The sequence below is a fragment of the Scomber scombrus genome, chromosome 2, assembly GCF_963691925.1.
Source record: "Scomber scombrus chromosome 2, fScoSco1.1, whole genome shotgun sequence".
NCBI classification, from domain to species: domain Eukaryota; kingdom Metazoa; phylum Chordata; class Actinopteri; order Scombriformes; family Scombridae; genus Scomber; species Scomber scombrus.
In genome coordinates, this window is record NC_084971.1 from 11,309,350 (window position 1) to 11,326,554 (window position 17,205).

A 17,205-nucleotide genomic window follows, 5' to 3' on the forward strand; every position below is an offset into this window, starting at 1 on the left:
GACTTCAGATTGGAACTATATCATCCTCAGGCCTTGATTATGTAAACTTGATGACAGATTTTTCCTACGTTATACCAGGTGGGCGTGGCTGTTGTTTGTTTGTATAAACAAACAACTCCTTATAACTCTTCCATACATTGTCGGATGTTAATACATGCACTGCGTAAAATGTCACACCTGGTAACGCCGTTTCAATTTCAACATCATTGGGGGTGGGTGTGGCAAGAGGTCTCCATAGCGCCCCCTAACAGCAGGTCATGTGACCAAAAACGTTGTCTGATCTTCGTGAAATTTACAGGACTCATAGCACTTATGGGTAAACCCCCAAATTAATTTTTTCAAATTTTTCACTCAAACAGGAAGTGAGTTATTTTGCATTTCCTGCGTCAATTTACCATTTTTCCAACAGCGTTTAAAGGACTTTCCCGTCTTCACAGAATCACCAAATTGCCCACATAGGTTCACACTCAGGAGTACTTTAATTTGAGACCATAACTGCCCCTGGGCGTGGCACAACAGCTCAATAGCGCCCCCTAATGCCTTTATCCATTTTGTACATTTTTCCAAACTCCTACACTCACCAAATTGTACACATACGTCAACAGTCACACATATTGACTACTGACAAAGTTTGGGATTTTTAAGTGCGAAGATGACTCCACAGCGCCCCCTGGAAGATTTCAAAGTTTAAGCCCCGCCTTCCACATTGACATAGAAAAATGAAATCCACAAGGCCTATGTATTATGTCCAGACGCACAAAAAAGCCTCTTGGACCCATACCCTAAGTCCAACAGGAAGTCGGCCATCAAGGCTAAAATGTTCAATCTGGATCATTTTTATTATTATTATAGTTGTACGCCTTTTTGACAGCCTAAACATGCCCCAAAACTCACCAAAACTTGCAATCATGTCCGATCCGGAGAAAACTTTGATATTTTAAGGAGCGGGGAAATGGCCGACGCAAAAATTGATTAATAGCGCCCCCTGGAAAATTTAAAAAATCAAGCCCCTCGACTCAGATTGACGTAGACAAACGAAATTCGGTGAACACATGTATCATGTCCAGACGCACTAAAAAGCCTCTTGGACCCATAGCCTAAGTCCAACAGGAAGTCGGCCATCCAGGAAAAAATGCTCAATCTTGACGCTTTTTTGGCCCTTCACCCACATTCCTTTGTGCTGAGAAGTCACCCAGACTCATTTGTGGTCTTAGTGTGCCATCTAGTGGAGACATTAACCGCTGCACACAATGTTCAATTAAAGGCACAGGAGCAAAGACATCTACATGCCAGTTTTGACAGCCCTGCGACTGCCGCACGCACCGGCGTGCACGTACGGCGTTACAGTTGGGGGGAAAACGGGGGGGTGCGAGGGCCCTTCGACACTGCTTGCAGTTTTAATTTCCTTTATTTTTTTATTAGGGCCCGAGCACTGACAAGTCAGTGAGGGACCTATTGCTTTTGCCAGGATTCTTATTATTAGGGCCCGAGCACTGACAAGTCAGTGAGGGACCTATTGCTTTTGCCAGGATTCTTATTAGGGCCCGAGCACTGACAAGTCAGTGAGGGACCTATTGTAATTGCCGGAATTATTAGGGCCCGAGCACTGACAAGTCAGTGAGGGACCTATTGTAATTGCTGGAATTATTAGGGCCCGAGCACTGACAAGTCAGTGAGGGACCTATTGCTTTTGCCAGGATTCTTATTATTATTAGGGCCCGAGCACTGACAAGTCAGTGAGGGACCTATTGTTTTTGCCAAGATTCTTATTAGGGCCCGAGCACTGACAAGTCAGTGAGGGACCTATTGCTTTTGCCAGGATTCTTATTATTATTATTCACGTTCTTATGCCGTGTAATGAATCGCATTTTTGGCGGCTTGAACATGCATGAAAACTCATGAAATTCTGCACAAACGTCGCAGCTGGTGAAAATTTATTTAATTTAACGTGATTGGACGCAAGCGTGGTAAGGGGACTCGCTAGCGCCCCCTAACGTCGGGTCATGTGACCACAAATCCTCTCGGATCGGCATGAAATTTAAATATGTTACAGCTCTCATCGGATCATTGGGAAATTAATTTTGTGGAATTTTTTTACCAAACAGGAAGTCGCCCACGCGGCGTGGCGTGCACCGATTTTCATTTTTCGAACAACGCTTTGAGGACTTTACGATGTTCACAGAATCATGAAACCTGCCACGTAGGTTTCAAATCATGAGCTCTTTCATCTGATACCACATTTGCCCAATATTTCGCACCAACAGCTCAGTAGCGCCCCCTAATGCCTTTTCCCACTTAGCATGTACTGACAAGCTCTAAAACTCACCAAATTGGACACACTCATCAAGACTCACGAATATTATTTTTTGATATAACCGCAACCTTTTAAGTGGCAAAATGACTCTACAGCGCCCCCTAGAACATTAAAAGTTGAAGCCCCGCCTTCTACATGCACGTACATGAACGAAATTTAGGATTCATATATATCATGACCAGACGCACAAAAAAGCCTCTTGGACCCATACCCTAAGTCCAACAGGAAGTCGGCCATCTTGGATCACAGGTGCATTTTTTCCGCCATTTTCCCCATTTCCAGGCCTTGCACTTTAACGAACTCCTCCTGCAGTTTTGACTCCACAGACTTGAGATTAGAACTGTATCATCCTCAGACCTTGATGATGTAAACTTGATGACAGATTTTACCTACGTTATACCAGGTGGGCGTGGCAGTCGTTTGTTTGTATAAACAAACAACTCCTTATAACTCCTCCATACATTGTCGGATGTTTATACATGCACTGCGTAAAATGTCACACCTGGTGACGCCGTTTCAATTTCAACATCATTGGGGGTGGATGTGGCAAGGGGTCTCCATAGCGCCCCCTAACAGCAGGTCATGTGACCACAAACTTTGTCTGATCTTCGTGAAATTTACAGGACTCATAGCACTCATGGGTAAACCCTCAAATTATTTTTTTCAAATTTTTCGCTCTAACAGGAAGTGAGTTATTGTGCATTTCCTGCGTCAATTTTCCGTTTTTCCCTCTGCGTTTAGAGGACTTTCCCATCTTCACAGAATCACCAAATTGCCCACATAGGTTCACACTCAGGCGCACTTTAATTTGAGACCATAACTGCCACTGGGCGTGGCACAACAGCTCAATAGCGCCCCCTAGTGCCTTTATCCATTTTGTACATTTTCCCAAACTCCTACACTCACCAAATTGTACACATACGTCAACAGTCACACATATTGACAACTGACAAAGTTTGGGATTTTTAAGTGAGAAGATGACTCCACAGCGCCCCCTGGAAGATTTCAAAGTTTAAGCCCCGCCTTCCACATTGACATAGAAAAATGAAATCGACAAGGCCTATGTATTATGTCCAGACGCACAAAAAAGCCTCTTGGACCCATACCCTAAGTCCAACAGGAAGTCGGCCATCCAGGCTAAAATGTTCAATCTGGATAATTTTTATTATTATTATAGTTGTACGCCTTTTTGACAGCCTAAACATGCCCCAAAACTCACCAAAACTTGCAATCATGTCCGATCCGGAGAAAACTTTGATATTTTAAGGAGCGGGGAAATGGCCGACGCAAAAATGGATTAATAGCGCCCCCTAGAAAATTTAAAAAATCAAGCCCCTCCACTCAGATTGACGTAGACAAACCAAATTCGGGAAACACATGTATCGTGTAAAGACGCACAAAAAAGCCTCTTGGAGCCATAGCCTAAGTCCAACAGGAAGTCTGCCATCCAGGCAAAAATGCTCAATCTTAATGATTTTTTGACCCTTCACCCACATTCCTTATTGCTTAGAAGTCACTCAGACTCATTTGTGGTCTTAGACTGCCATCTAGTGGAGACATTAACCGCTGCACACAATGTTCAATTAAAGGCACAGGAGCAAAGACATCTACATGCCAGTTTTGACAGCCCTGCGACCGCCGCACGCACCGACGTGCACGTACGGCGTTACAATTGAGGGGGTAAACGGGGGGGTGCGAGGGCCCTTCGACACTGCTTGCAGTTTTAATTATTATTATTATTAAGCACGCTCTTATGCCGTGTAATGAATCGCATTTTTGGCGGCTTGAACAAAAATGAAAACTCATGAAATTCTGCACAGACGTCGCAGCTGGTGAAAATTTATTTAATTTAACGTGATTGGACGCAAGCGTGGTAAGGGGACTCGCTAGCGCCCCCTAACGTCGGGTCATGTGACCACAAATCCTCTCGGATCGGCATGAAATTTAAATATGTTACAGCTCTCATCGGATCATTGGGAAATTAATTTTGTGGAATTTTTTTACCAAACAGGAAGTTGACCACGCGGCGTGGCGTGCACCGATTTTCATTTTTCGAACAACGCTTTGAGGACTTTATGATGTTCACAGAATCATGAAACCTGCCACGTAGGTTTCAAATCATGAGCTCTTTCATCTGATACCACATTTGCCCAATATTTTGGCCCAACAGCTCAGTAGCGCCCCCTAATGCCTTTTCCCACTTAGCATGTACTGACAAGCTCTAAAACTCACCAAATTGGACACACTTGTCAAGACTCACGAATATTATTTTTTGGTATAACCGCAACTTTTTAAGTGCCAAAATGACTCTACAGCGCCCCCTAGAACATTAAAAGTTGAAGCCCCGCCTTCTACATGCACGTACATGAACGAAATTTAGGAATCATATATATCATGACCAGACGCACAAAAAAGCCTCTTGGACCCATACCCTAAGTCCAACAGGAAGTCGGCCATCTTGGATCACAGGTGCATTTTTTCCGCCACAGGTGCATTTTTTCAGCCCTCGTACTTTAACGAACTCCTCCTGCAGTTTTGACTCCACAGACTTCAGATTAGAACTGTATCATCCTCAGACCTTGATTATGTAAACTTGATGACAGATTTTACCTACGTTATACCAGGTGGGCGTGGCAGTCGTTTGTTTGTATAAACAAACAACTCCTTATAACTCCTCCATACATTGTCTGATGTTTATACATGCATCACGTGAAATGTCACACTTGGTGACGCCGTTTCAATTTCAACATCATTGGGGGTGGGTGTGGCAAGGGGTCTCCATAGCGCCCCCTAACAGCACGTCATGTGACCACAAACTTTGTCTGATCTTAGTGAAATTTACAGGACTCATAGCACTCATGGGTAAACCCTCAAATTATTTTTTTCAAAATTTTTGCTCTAACAGGAAGTCGGTTATTGTGCATTTCCTGCGTCAATTTACCATTTTTCCAACAGCGTTTAAAGGACTTTCCCGTCTTCACAGAATCACCAAATTGCCCACATAGGTTCACACTCAGGAGCACTTTAATTTGAGACCATAACTGCCCCTGGGCGTGGCACAACAGCTCAATAGCGCCCCCTAATGCCTTTATCCATTTTGTACATTTTCACAAACTCCTACACTCACCAAATTGAACACATACGTCAACATTCACACAGATTGACTACTGACAAAGTTTGGGATTTTTAAGTGAGAAGATGACTCCACAGCGCCCCCTTGAAGATTTCAAAGTTTAAGCCCCGCCTTCCACATTGACATAGAAAAATGAAATCGACAAGGCCTATGTATTATGTCCAGACGCACAAAAAAGCCTCTTGGACCCATACCCTAAGTCCAACAGGAAGTCGGCCATCCAGGCTAAAATTTTCAATCTGGATAATTTTTATTATTATTATAGTTGTACGCCTTTTTGACAGCCTAAACATGCCCCAAAACTCACCAAAACTTGCAATCATGTCCGATCCGGAGAACACTTTGATATTTTAAGGAGCGCGGAAATGGCCGACGCAAAAATTGATTAATAGCGCCCCCTAGAAAATTTAAAAAATCAAGCCCCTCCACTCAGATTGACGTAGACAAACCAAATTCGGGAAACACATGTATCGTGTAAAGACGCACAAAAAAGCCTCTTGGAGCCATAGCCTAAGTCCAACAGGAAGTCTGCAATCCAGGCAAAAATGCTCAATCTCAATGATTTTTTGACCCTTCACCCACATTCCTTATTGCTTAGAAGTCACTCAGACTCATTTGTGGTCTTAGACTGCCATCTAGTGGAGACATTAACCGCTGCACCCAATGTTCAATTAAAGGCACAGGAGCAAAGACATCTACATGCCAGTTTTGACAGCCCTGCGACCGCCGCACGCACCGACGTGCACGTACGGCGTTACAATTGGGGGGGTAAACGGGGGGGTGCGAGGGCCCTTCGACACTGCTTGCAGTTTTAATTATTATTAAGCACGCTCTTATGCCGTGTAATGAATCGCATTTTTGGTGGCCTGAACATACATGAAAACTCATGAAATTCTGCACACACGTCGCAGCTGGTGAAAATTTATTTAATTCAATGTGATTGGACGCAAGCGTGGTAAGGGGACTCGCTAGCGCCCCCTAACGTCGGGTCATGTGACCACAAATCCTCTCGGATCGCCATGAAATTTAAATATGTCATAGGTCTTATCGGATCATTGGGAAATTAATTTTGTGGAATTTTTTTACCAAACAGGAAGTTGACCACGCGGCGTGGCGTGCACTGATTTTCATTTTTCGAACACCGCTTTGAGGACTTTATGATGTTCACAGAATCATGAAACCTGCCACGTAGGTTTCAAATCATGAGCTCTTTCATCTGATATCACATTTGCCCAATATTTTGCCCCAACAGCTCAGTAGCGCCCCCTAATGCCTTTTCCCACTTAGGATGTACTGACAAACTCTAAAACTCACCAAATTAGACACACTCATCAACACTCACGAATATTATTTTTTGGTATAACTGCAACTTTTTAGGTGCCAAGATGACTCTACAGCGCCCCCTAGAACATTAAAAGTTGAAGCCCCGCCTTCTACATGCACGTACATGAACGAAATTTAGGATTCATATATATCATGACCAGACGCACAAAAAAGCCTCTTGGACCCATACCCTAAGTCCAACAGGAAGTCGGCCATCTTGGATCACAGGTGCATTTTTTCCGCCACAGGTGCATTTTTCCAGGCCTCGTACTTTAACGAACTCCTCCTGCAGTTTTGACTCCACAGACTTCAGATTGGAACTATATCATCCTCAGGCCTTGATTATGTAAACTTGATGACAGATTTTACCTACGTTATACCAGGTGGGCGTGGCTGTTGTTTGTTTGTATAAACAAACAACTCCTTATAACTCCTCCATACATTGTCGGATGTTTATACATGCACTGCGTAAAATGTCACACCTGGTAACGACGTTTCAATTTCAACATCATTGGGGGTGGATGTGGCAAGGGGTCTCCATAGCGCCCCCTAACAGCAGGTCATGTGACCACAAACTTTGTCTGATCTTCGTGAAATTTACAGGACTCATAGCACTCATGGGTAAACCCTCAAATTATTTTTTTCAAATTTTTCGCTCTAACAGGAAGTGAGTTATTGTGCATTTCCTGCGTCAATTTTCCGTTTTTCCCTCTGCGTTTAGAGGACTTTCCCGTCTTCACAGAATCACCAAATTGCCCACATAGGTTCACACTCAGGAGCACTTTAATTTGAGACCATAAGTGCCCCTGGGCGTGGCACAACAGCTCAATAGCGCCCCCTAATGCCTTTATCCATTTTGTACATTTTCACAAACTCCTACACTCACCAAATTGAACACATACGTCAACATTGACACAGATTGACTACTGACAAAGTTTGGGATTTTTAAGTGAGAAGATGACTCTACAGCGCCCCCTGGAAGATTTCAAAGTTTAAGCCCCGCCTTCCACATTGACATAGAGAAATGAAATCGACAAGGTCTATGTATTATGTCCAGACGCACAAAAAAGCCTCTTGGACCCATACCCTAAGTCCAACAGGAAGTCGGCCATCCAGGCTAAAATTTTCAATCTGGATAATTTTTATTATTATTATAGTTGTACGCCTTTTTGACAGCCTAAACATGCCCCAAAACTCACCAAAACTTGCAATCATGTCCGATCCGGAGAACACTTTGATATTTTAAGGAGCGCGGAAATGGCCAACGCAAAAATTGATTAATAGCGCCCCCTAGAAAATTTAAAAAATCAAGCCCCTCCACTCAGATTGACGTAAACAAACCAAATTCGGGAAACACATGTATCGTGTAAAGACGCACAAAAAAGCCTCTTGGAGCCATAGCCTAAGTCCAACAGGAAGTCGGCCATCTAGGCAAAAATGCTCAATCTTAATGATATTTTGACCCTTCACCCAAATTCCTTATTTCTTAGAAGTCACTCAGACTCATTTGTGGTCTTAGACTGCCATCTAGTGGAGACATTAACAGCTGCACACAATGTTCAATTAAAGGCACAGGAGCAAAGACATCTACATGCCAGTTTTGACAGCCCTGCGACCGCCGCACGCAACGACGTGCACGTACGGCGTTACAATTGGGGGGGTAAACGGGGGGGTGCGAGGGCCCTTCGACACTGCTTGCAGTTTTAATTATTCATTATTTTTCACGTTCTTATGCCGTGTCAAGAATCGCATTTTTGGCGGCTTGAACATAAATGAAAACTCATGAAATTCTGCACACACGTCGCAGTTGGTGAAAATTTATTTAATTTAATGTGATTGGACGCAAGCGTGGTAAGGGGACTCGCTAGCGCCCCCTAACGTCGGGTCATGTGACCACAAATCCTCTGGGATCGGCATGAAATTTAAATATGTTACAGCTCTCATCGGATCATTGGGAAATTAATTTTGTGGAATTTTTTTACCAAACAGGAAGTCGCCCACGCGGCGTGGCGTGCACCGATTTTCATTTTTCGAACAACGCTTTGAGGACTTTATGATGTTCACAGAATCATGAAACCTGCCACGTAGGTTTCAAATCATGAGCTCTTTCATCTGATATCACATTTGCCCAATATTTTGCCCCAACAGCTCAGTAGCGCCCCCTAATGCCTTTTCCCACTTAGCATGTACTGACAAGCTCTAAAACTCACCAAATTGGACACACTCATCAAGACTCACAAATATTATTTTTTGGTATAACCGCAACCTTTTAAGTGGCAAAATGACTCTACAGCGCCCCCTAGAACATTAAAAAATGAAGCCCCGCCTTCTACATGCACGTACATGAACGAAATTTAGGATTCATATATATCATGACCAGACGCACAAAAAAGCCTCTTGGACCCATACCCTAAGTCCAACAGGAAGTCGGCCATCTTGGATCACAGGTGCATTTTTTCCGCCATTTTCCCCATTTCCAGGCCTTGCACTTTAACGAACTCCTCCTGCAGTTTTGACTCCACAGACTTCAGATTGGCATTGTATCATCCTCAGACCTTGATGATGTAAACTTGATGACAGATTTATCCTACGTTATACCAGGTGGGCGTGGCAGTCGTTTGTTTGTATAAACAAACAACTCCTTATAACTCCTCCATACATTGTCGGATGTTAATACATGCACTGCGTAAAATGTCACAGCTGTTGAAACCGTTTCAATTTCAACATCATTGGGGGTGGATGTGGCAAGGGGTCTCCATAGCGCCCCCTAACAGCAGGTCATGTGACCACAAACTTTGTCTGATCTTCGTGAAATTTACAGGTCTCATAGCACTCATGGGTAAACCCTCAAATTAATTTTTTCAAATTTTTCGCTCTAACAGGAAGTGAGTTATTGTGCATTTCCTGCGTCAATTTTCCGTTTTTCCCTCTGCGTTTAGAGGACTTTCCCATCTTCACAGAATCACCAAATTGCCCACATAGGTTCACACTCAGGCGCACTTTAATTTGAGACCATAACTGCCTCTGGGCGTGGCACAACAGCTCAATAGCGCCCCCTAATGCCTTTATCCATTTTGTACATTTTCACAAACTCCTACACTCACCAAATTGTACACATACGTCAACAGTCACACATATTGACTACTGACAAAGTTTGGGATTTTTAAGTGAGAAGATGACTCCACAGCGCCCCCTGGAAGATTTCAAAGTTTAAGCCCCGCCTTCCACATTGACATAGAAAAATGAAATCGACAAGGCCTATGTATTATGTCCAGACGCACAAAAAAGCCTCTTGGACCCATACCCTAAGTCCAACAGGAAGTCGGCCATCCAGGCAAAAATGTTCAATCTGGATGATTTTTATTATTATTATATTTGTACGCCTTTTTGACAGCCTAAACATGCCCCAAAACTCACCAAAACTTGCAATCATGTCCGATCCGGAGAAAACTTTGATATTTTAAGGAGCGCGGAAATGGCCGACGCAAAAATTGATTAATAGCGCCCCCTAGAAAATTTAAAAAATCAAGCCCCTCCACTCAGATTGATGTAGACAAACGAAATTCGGTGAACACATGTATCATGTCCAGACGCACTAAAAAGCCTCTTGAACCCATAGCCTAAGTCCAACAGGAAGTCGGCCATCCAGGCAAAAATGCTCAATCTTGACGCTTTTTTGGCCCTTCACCCACATTCCTTTGTGCTGAGAAGTCACCCAGACTCATTTGTGGTCTTAGACTGCCATCTAGTGGAGACATTAACCGCTGCACACAATGTTCAATTAAAGGCACAGGAGCAAAGACATCTACATGCCAGTTTTGACAGCCCTGCGACTGCCGCACGCACCGACGTGCACGTACGGCGTTACAGTCGGGGGGAAACCGGGGGGGTGCGAGGGCCCTTCGACACTGCTTGCAGTTTTAATTATTATTATTATTGAATGGAGTGTGATGAAAATATATATATATGTTGCTGCATGTTTATCTGTACACACAATATATCTTAGCAACAGAGGCTAATAAATTTACTTGAAATTTAATGGTGAGATTTAACTTCATGCATCCTGTTTTTTTAGATGATTTATGTTCAACTCTTCAGGTCGTCCTCTCTTCTTAAGCCATTAGTTGTTCCAGGTTTAAGCATTCTTAATAAAATATTTATGTTAAACACAGTATGATACTGTGCAGTGTCAGAAATGTAAAAAAAAATCAATTAAATTTGATATAGTTATAAAAGTTTAATAGCAAAAACAGCAACACAATCATATTTCCACATGCATTCGAATTTGCTACTACATCTCACACACACACACACACACACACACACACACACACACACACACACACACACACACACACACACACATTTCAGACTCCACCATCACCAACCATCTGTATATCTTCCTCAGACTTTTGTCTCATAGATGCATTCTCTCCTCCATGATGGCATTATATAGTTCATCAGTAACAGCCTCGTAACGCCCAGCACGGTTGTTCAGAAAATACATCTTTTCACTGGAGTCTTGTGGCTTGTATCCTTCCTTTCGTAGCCGTGTCTTCTGAATTTTGAAGGTGCCTGGGGACAAGATAGGAAAATAAGTTTACTTGTGACATTTTTTTTAAGTGTGTGTCTGTTTGCATGCCCTTGCGTTTTTATCTCACCTGTAGTGTCAACAGATGGCATGAGACGAAGGAAGATGGGACGTGCATAGGAGGGCAGCGCTTTCTGTAAAGCAATCAAGAACACATCGAGGTCGAACTGGCCTGCTGCATGACCTATTGCTGCCATACCGGCCTTCCCTTCAGCACCTGCACAAAGACCGACACACATATGTCAGGTAGTGAACAGGAGACTGAGTGATGCAGTACATACTTTAACCGCTTCTTTACCTGGTACGGAAACTCCATAGACAGCTACGTCAGCGTGTCCAAGCAATCCGCTGATGACTCCTTCCACCTCTGTGGTGGAAACGTTCTCCCCTCGCCAACGAAATGTGTCGCCGCTGCGGTCCCTGAAATACATGTAGCCATATTCATCCATCACCATCATGTCACCTAAGAGACAGAGAGAAAAAGACAGATGGAGCGGGAGAAAGACAAAGACATAAATAATCATCATCACCATCACCCCTGGAGGGGATTATAGAGCAAAGACAAAGAAGATGGAAAAGTCTGTACTAATGATGAGTCACCATTTGATATAATATGATGGTGATTCAGGTGTGCTGTCTGTATCTGATAAATCCATACAAAAAGTCTTTAATAAAACATTTCTCATCTCCTCTCTCCTTTTTAAAGGTTAAGTGAAGTGTATCTTCTCTATTCGTCATCATTTACTGTTTTCTTCCCACTCATTAGAAGCTGGCATAACATCAGTTTGTTATCACAGACAGTGAATCACTCACATTTATACTGTACCAATGGGCATTAAAAGTCTCCAGTCTAGCTGTCTTATATTTTCCTGTAGCTGTACCTGTGTTTGAACACAGAGGAATAGGAAAGCAGACAGCCAGTTGTTACTGTTCTGACAGTACTTTAAATAGACAAAATAAAACGTGCCTGAAATATAAGCAGAGTCTTCCATCTTGAAGATATTGTGAGCTATTTTCTGATTGGTGGAATCCTTATCAATGTAGCCATCAAATCTCCTGAGTGGATCGGTGTGGTTGATGCGCCCCACTAACATTCCTGGCTCACCTGCGGACAGAGGGAGACAGGAAGACCGTGATACAAACATATTTCTATGCAGTCTTTTCTTTTTATGTGTTTGCATGTGTATGTCTGTCTGTGTGTGTGTGTGTGTGTGTGTGTGTGTGTGTGTGTGTGTGTGTGTGTGTGTGTGTGCCCGTGTGTGTGTGTTTGTGTTGTTACCAGGCAAACAGGGCACACAGAGTCCCTGTGAGTCCCTGAACAGCTCTCCATTCTCCTCCTGCACCCTAACCAGTCTGATGGGGTAAAAGCTGGGCAGGATGCGGCTGTTGAAGCCACATGCCCCCACCTGGACATGTAAGAATATAAAACATGTTCACGAGACAGGACAAAGTTTTGGAAATCCTTCAGTCTACCTTGAAGTCATTAAAAATACACGTTCAAAAACACACCTTTCCATCTATGTTGATCAGGCTGCAGTTGCACTCTGTGGCACCATAAAATTCCCCAACTTGTTGGATTCGGAATCTGTGGACAAACTCTTCCCACACAGATGGACGGAGGCCATTACCAATAGCAACACGTACCTGGTGATCTGACTCAGATGGGCATTTTGGTTGGGCCAACAGGTAACGACAGATCTCTCCTATGTACTGGATTACCTGGACACACACATGCAATGAGCGATACAAATAGAGAAACAAAGTCAGAACTAGCTTGTACTACTAATCAATCAGTAAGTCAGTATCATTGGTTCACTGGTTGGACACTGATCACTGTTACTGCACATGATCGCAGTGTGGACTCACAGTGCAGTTGTGTTTGACACAGTCATCCCAGAAGCGACTGGCTGAGAACTTCTTCCTGACGACAACAGTCAAACCAAAGAGCAAGCACTGGCCTACACCCATGACAGCACCTGTAAAAAACAACAGGCACGCAGACACACACACACACATATACTGTACAGTATAATGTATATACACACATGCAATGAAAAACACAATGATACTTGCAAGGTAGTGCACCTTTAATGATGTATTAATGCTGATGGGTGTGACTTACATAATGGCAACAACAATTTGACATGCTCTGATTGTTACTGTTGCTATCATGTTATTCAGTAATTATGGGCATTATAATCGTATTAGGAAATTATAGTGTTATATTGCAATAATAAATAAAAGAACATAGCAATCCCATAATATTCCCACGGTTTTAAATAGTGTTGGAATGAGGGAAAGAGGGATACTGATGTAGAACTTGGTGATGGTAAATAAGCACATTTTGTTTCTTTTTAGATGATCATCTTATATGATAAAACAAAACAATATAAATAAGTGTTGAGTGGAATCAACTGCTTGTTTAATGTACAACAAAATGATCTGTTAGACAGGCAGGTACATGTACAGGGTTGTTTGTCGCCTACCTGCAGAGTGATAAAGGGGAAGGCAGTTGTAGATGACGTCATTATGTTGCAAGCCAAAAGAGTGATAACCAAAAGCAGCAATGCGGTAATACCTGAAGACAGACAGAAAATACAGAGTGAGCTCCATCATCAACAGTCCTCAGCTCATTCGTAGACACTTGTGGTCCTGGTTTTAACTGAAACACTCAAGTTCAGTAATCCAAATCTTAATTTTTTGTTACACAGTACCCAAAATATTTACAAAAATACTAAGAGAATAATTTATTTGTCCTTTCCTTTCCATCCCCAAATATTACTCCCTTATTTCCCAATCGTCTTGTTTTCTTCCACTGCACCTACATGTTAGAATCTTATTGCTACCTGATTCATAAAATTACACTGCAAAATGTGGACTGTATTGTATAAAGTGCAGTGGTGGAAGAAGAAGTTTTGTTTTAATACCTTGACCTTTCCTCCATAAATGTAACGTTGTGAGATCGGTTCAATTGAGATCACATATAAACTCACCGACTGTGCACAACCACAGCTGCCTTTGGCATTCCTGTCGTACCCGAAGTGTAGATGTAGAAAAGTCTGTCTGCATGGAGAGATTGAGAGAAGAGAGGATGACAAAAGTTAGGTGTCAGTGTCCGGGGGGGTTTCAGGATATGCCTTTTGTTCATTTGTCATGTTCTGCATATATGGTATGCAACCTGACTTCCCCCATCATTCCCTGACATGTTTCTGTCTTTACTTCCATATCCCTTGACTGACAGGGTGTGCAAGCAAAGACTTGAAAAGCATTGACTCAGGGAATGTTGTGTGATAAAGTGAAACAAATACATATAAGATCATTATTAATAGGAAAATGAATACAAAAATATTTCACATAGATGTATTACATAGATTTTGTTTCAGTATTTTTCACAATGCATTTAAATGTCAAATGACATGCAGTATTTCTTTGAAGTGAGCTAATGATTTGTTTAACAGTGGTGTGTTTGCCCATGCAGTGAGTAAACTGAATCACGTAATAGAGGGTGAAATCTGGCAACCGGCAGTATACTCTGGCAGGCAAAGACTTGCTTTGAAAAAGAAAGTGTTGCAATCAAAACGCTGTATTATGTAGCATAAGGGGCATGATATGGCAACCCATTCATACCCTTAACACATATAACACCTAATGCACACACACACACTGAAGAGGCCCACCATTGAATATCTTCCTGAGTGTGTAGTTGGGTGGGTGTTTGGGCGAGGAGGCCAGCAGGGTGTCCAGGCTCTGAGCTCGGAGGTTATGGAGCTTCTCCTCATTCTCCTGCTGACCACTTCTAAACAAAACCATGTCAGGCTGCAAAGAGCTGCTCACCTCCAACACAGCTGAAAGATGATCAGAAATCAGAATGTAGAAATGTTGAGCGAGAACACAGCACTAAAGTGTATGGTGCAGTCTATATAGCTTTCTATAAGTCAGTTTCTCCACGACTCACTTCTTATTCTGCGATCTGCTCTTACCTTCAGTCAGCTCCGTCCCAAACACCATTGCCCTTGCACAGGACACACTAACACAGTGCTGCAGTGAATGCAGTCGCAGGTTGTGATTGATGAGTGCGGCCTCTACACCAACCATAGCCAGACCTAACCAAAGAACCACCACTATAGGCCGGCTCTCCAAGTACAAAGCCACAACATCTCCCTCTGCCCAGCCTTGAGCCAGTGCCCAGTGAGCCACACGATGACATTGCTCCTGCAGCTCCCTGAAGCTCCAGACCTGGAATAACAAACAGATATAACAAACAGATTCTCTGATTCTGTTTACATCTCAATAAAAGTGCTGCTGTTAATGAAGCTAAATAGCTTATTTGTAATCTCTGATGTGCCTTCACCTCTCCTGTGGCCTCATAGATCAAGGCAGGTTTCTCCGGATGCAGTGTCACCATCTGGGCAAACAGAGCAGGGATGGTGCTTCTGTTACGCATGTTTTGCCACATGGAAAACCTCACTCGCAGAATAACAACCAGACACCTTTTATGGCAGAGAAGAAGAGTGAGAGGAATTTTTAAAATTGGACTGGAATGTCAAATATGACAGCTGGAGAACTACACAAGCATACATTTCACACAAACAGCTTACATTAGGTCCCTTATGATGGTATGTAGAGCTACGTGGATGAACTTCCAAGAACCCTTCCAAGCCATGCAGAGACCGAGCCCCGCCAACAGGCTGCAGAGCCAGGTGAGGGAGAGCCACCTGGCAGCCCCAAACACACTGAGGCACGCTATGATACCACTCATCACACCCATAATTTCACCTGCGGGGGTACAAACTATCACCTCACACACAAAACAACACAAAAAACATACAGAGCCTCGTAATTTGCTGAGAGGAGGCTTACCTGAAGATGTCCTCTGAAGCACTGCACCACACGTCCAGAGAAATAACACTGAAGTTAACTTTTCAGTGGAGTAACAGTGCCACGGACAAGCTGTCAGAAGCTTGCGGGGCGGCAGTCAGAGTGGAAATGCCTGAGAGCTGAACTGAGAGCTGCGCAGGTTCCAACATTAACTCCTGCGTCACTCCGCTCACACTCTGAGTCATTACCCCGCGAGGAAAATAATGCCGTGTAAAGTGTAATTTACTCAATTATAAATGCCTGATTTGATGGGAAAATTGGATTGTTTGTTTCACGAACAACATTCAGAATGCAAAATATGAATGTTGTGAAGTATTTCATCTAGCGAAAGTACAATGAGAAAAAGTCCAAATAATGATCATTTTAGACAAGAAGTAGAGGGCAACGTTGTAATCTATAGCTGTATCAGTTGTTGCTTTATAGGGTCATCTTTTGGGTCAAACCCAAAAGATTCTCTCTTCTTATTAGTAGTTTTGGCTATTTATAAAATATGTAAAATGGAAAAGTGGTAATTATTAGCTAAATGCATCCAAAGTAAAAGTAGCCTAATATTAATAATGGATAATATAATAGCTCCTGTTATAAAAAGTGATGATTGAAGCAAATGTTAACCATTTAATGTATTAGGTAGTTTAAAGCCTCTCCTTCAGACATTTCTCCTTCCCCCTAATTAAAAATCCAAAATCTGTAATTATGCAAATATTTCTCCTTTTAAAAGTTTGACTGTTAGATACTAATGTGTCCTACTTCACTGTGTTTGCACACTGGAAACTTCAAGTTTCCATATAACACTTGTCTGATTTGAATACTGTTTTTTTCAAAATTATTGAGATTAATCTCATTAAAATCAGATTTAGTAAACACTGACAAACATTCTGCTTTCAGCAGATAAATGTGAAAACAGCTGCTATTGTCAAACTCTGCACATACATCATTCTGCACGGTGAAACTCAAACACCCAACTGA

General features: G+C 42.7%; 1 protein-coding gene across 1 annotated transcript; it reads right to left on the bottom strand.

Moving 5' to 3' along the window:
- Positions 1–11,153: 11,153 nt before the first annotated feature.
- On the bottom strand, positions 11,154–16,268 carry LOC133991912 (long-chain fatty acid transport protein 1-like). The gene is made up of 14 exons (XM_062430524.1): positions 16,222–16,268; positions 15,960–16,137; positions 15,713–15,851; positions 15,342–15,597; positions 15,039–15,206; positions 14,355–14,424; positions 13,848–13,939; positions 13,228–13,337; positions 12,871–13,080; positions 12,641–12,767; positions 12,329–12,466; positions 11,660–11,824; positions 11,432–11,578; positions 11,154–11,345 (listed from the first exon to the last, which is right to left on the bottom strand). Exons 2-14 carry the CDS (start codon positions 16,127–16,129, stop codon positions 11,188–11,190), a joined length of 1,950 nt encoding a protein of 649 aa, XP_062286508.1. The 5' UTR covers positions 16,130–16,137; positions 16,222–16,268; the 3' UTR covers positions 11,154–11,187.
- Between the last annotated feature and the right edge of the window lie 937 nt (positions 16,269–17,205).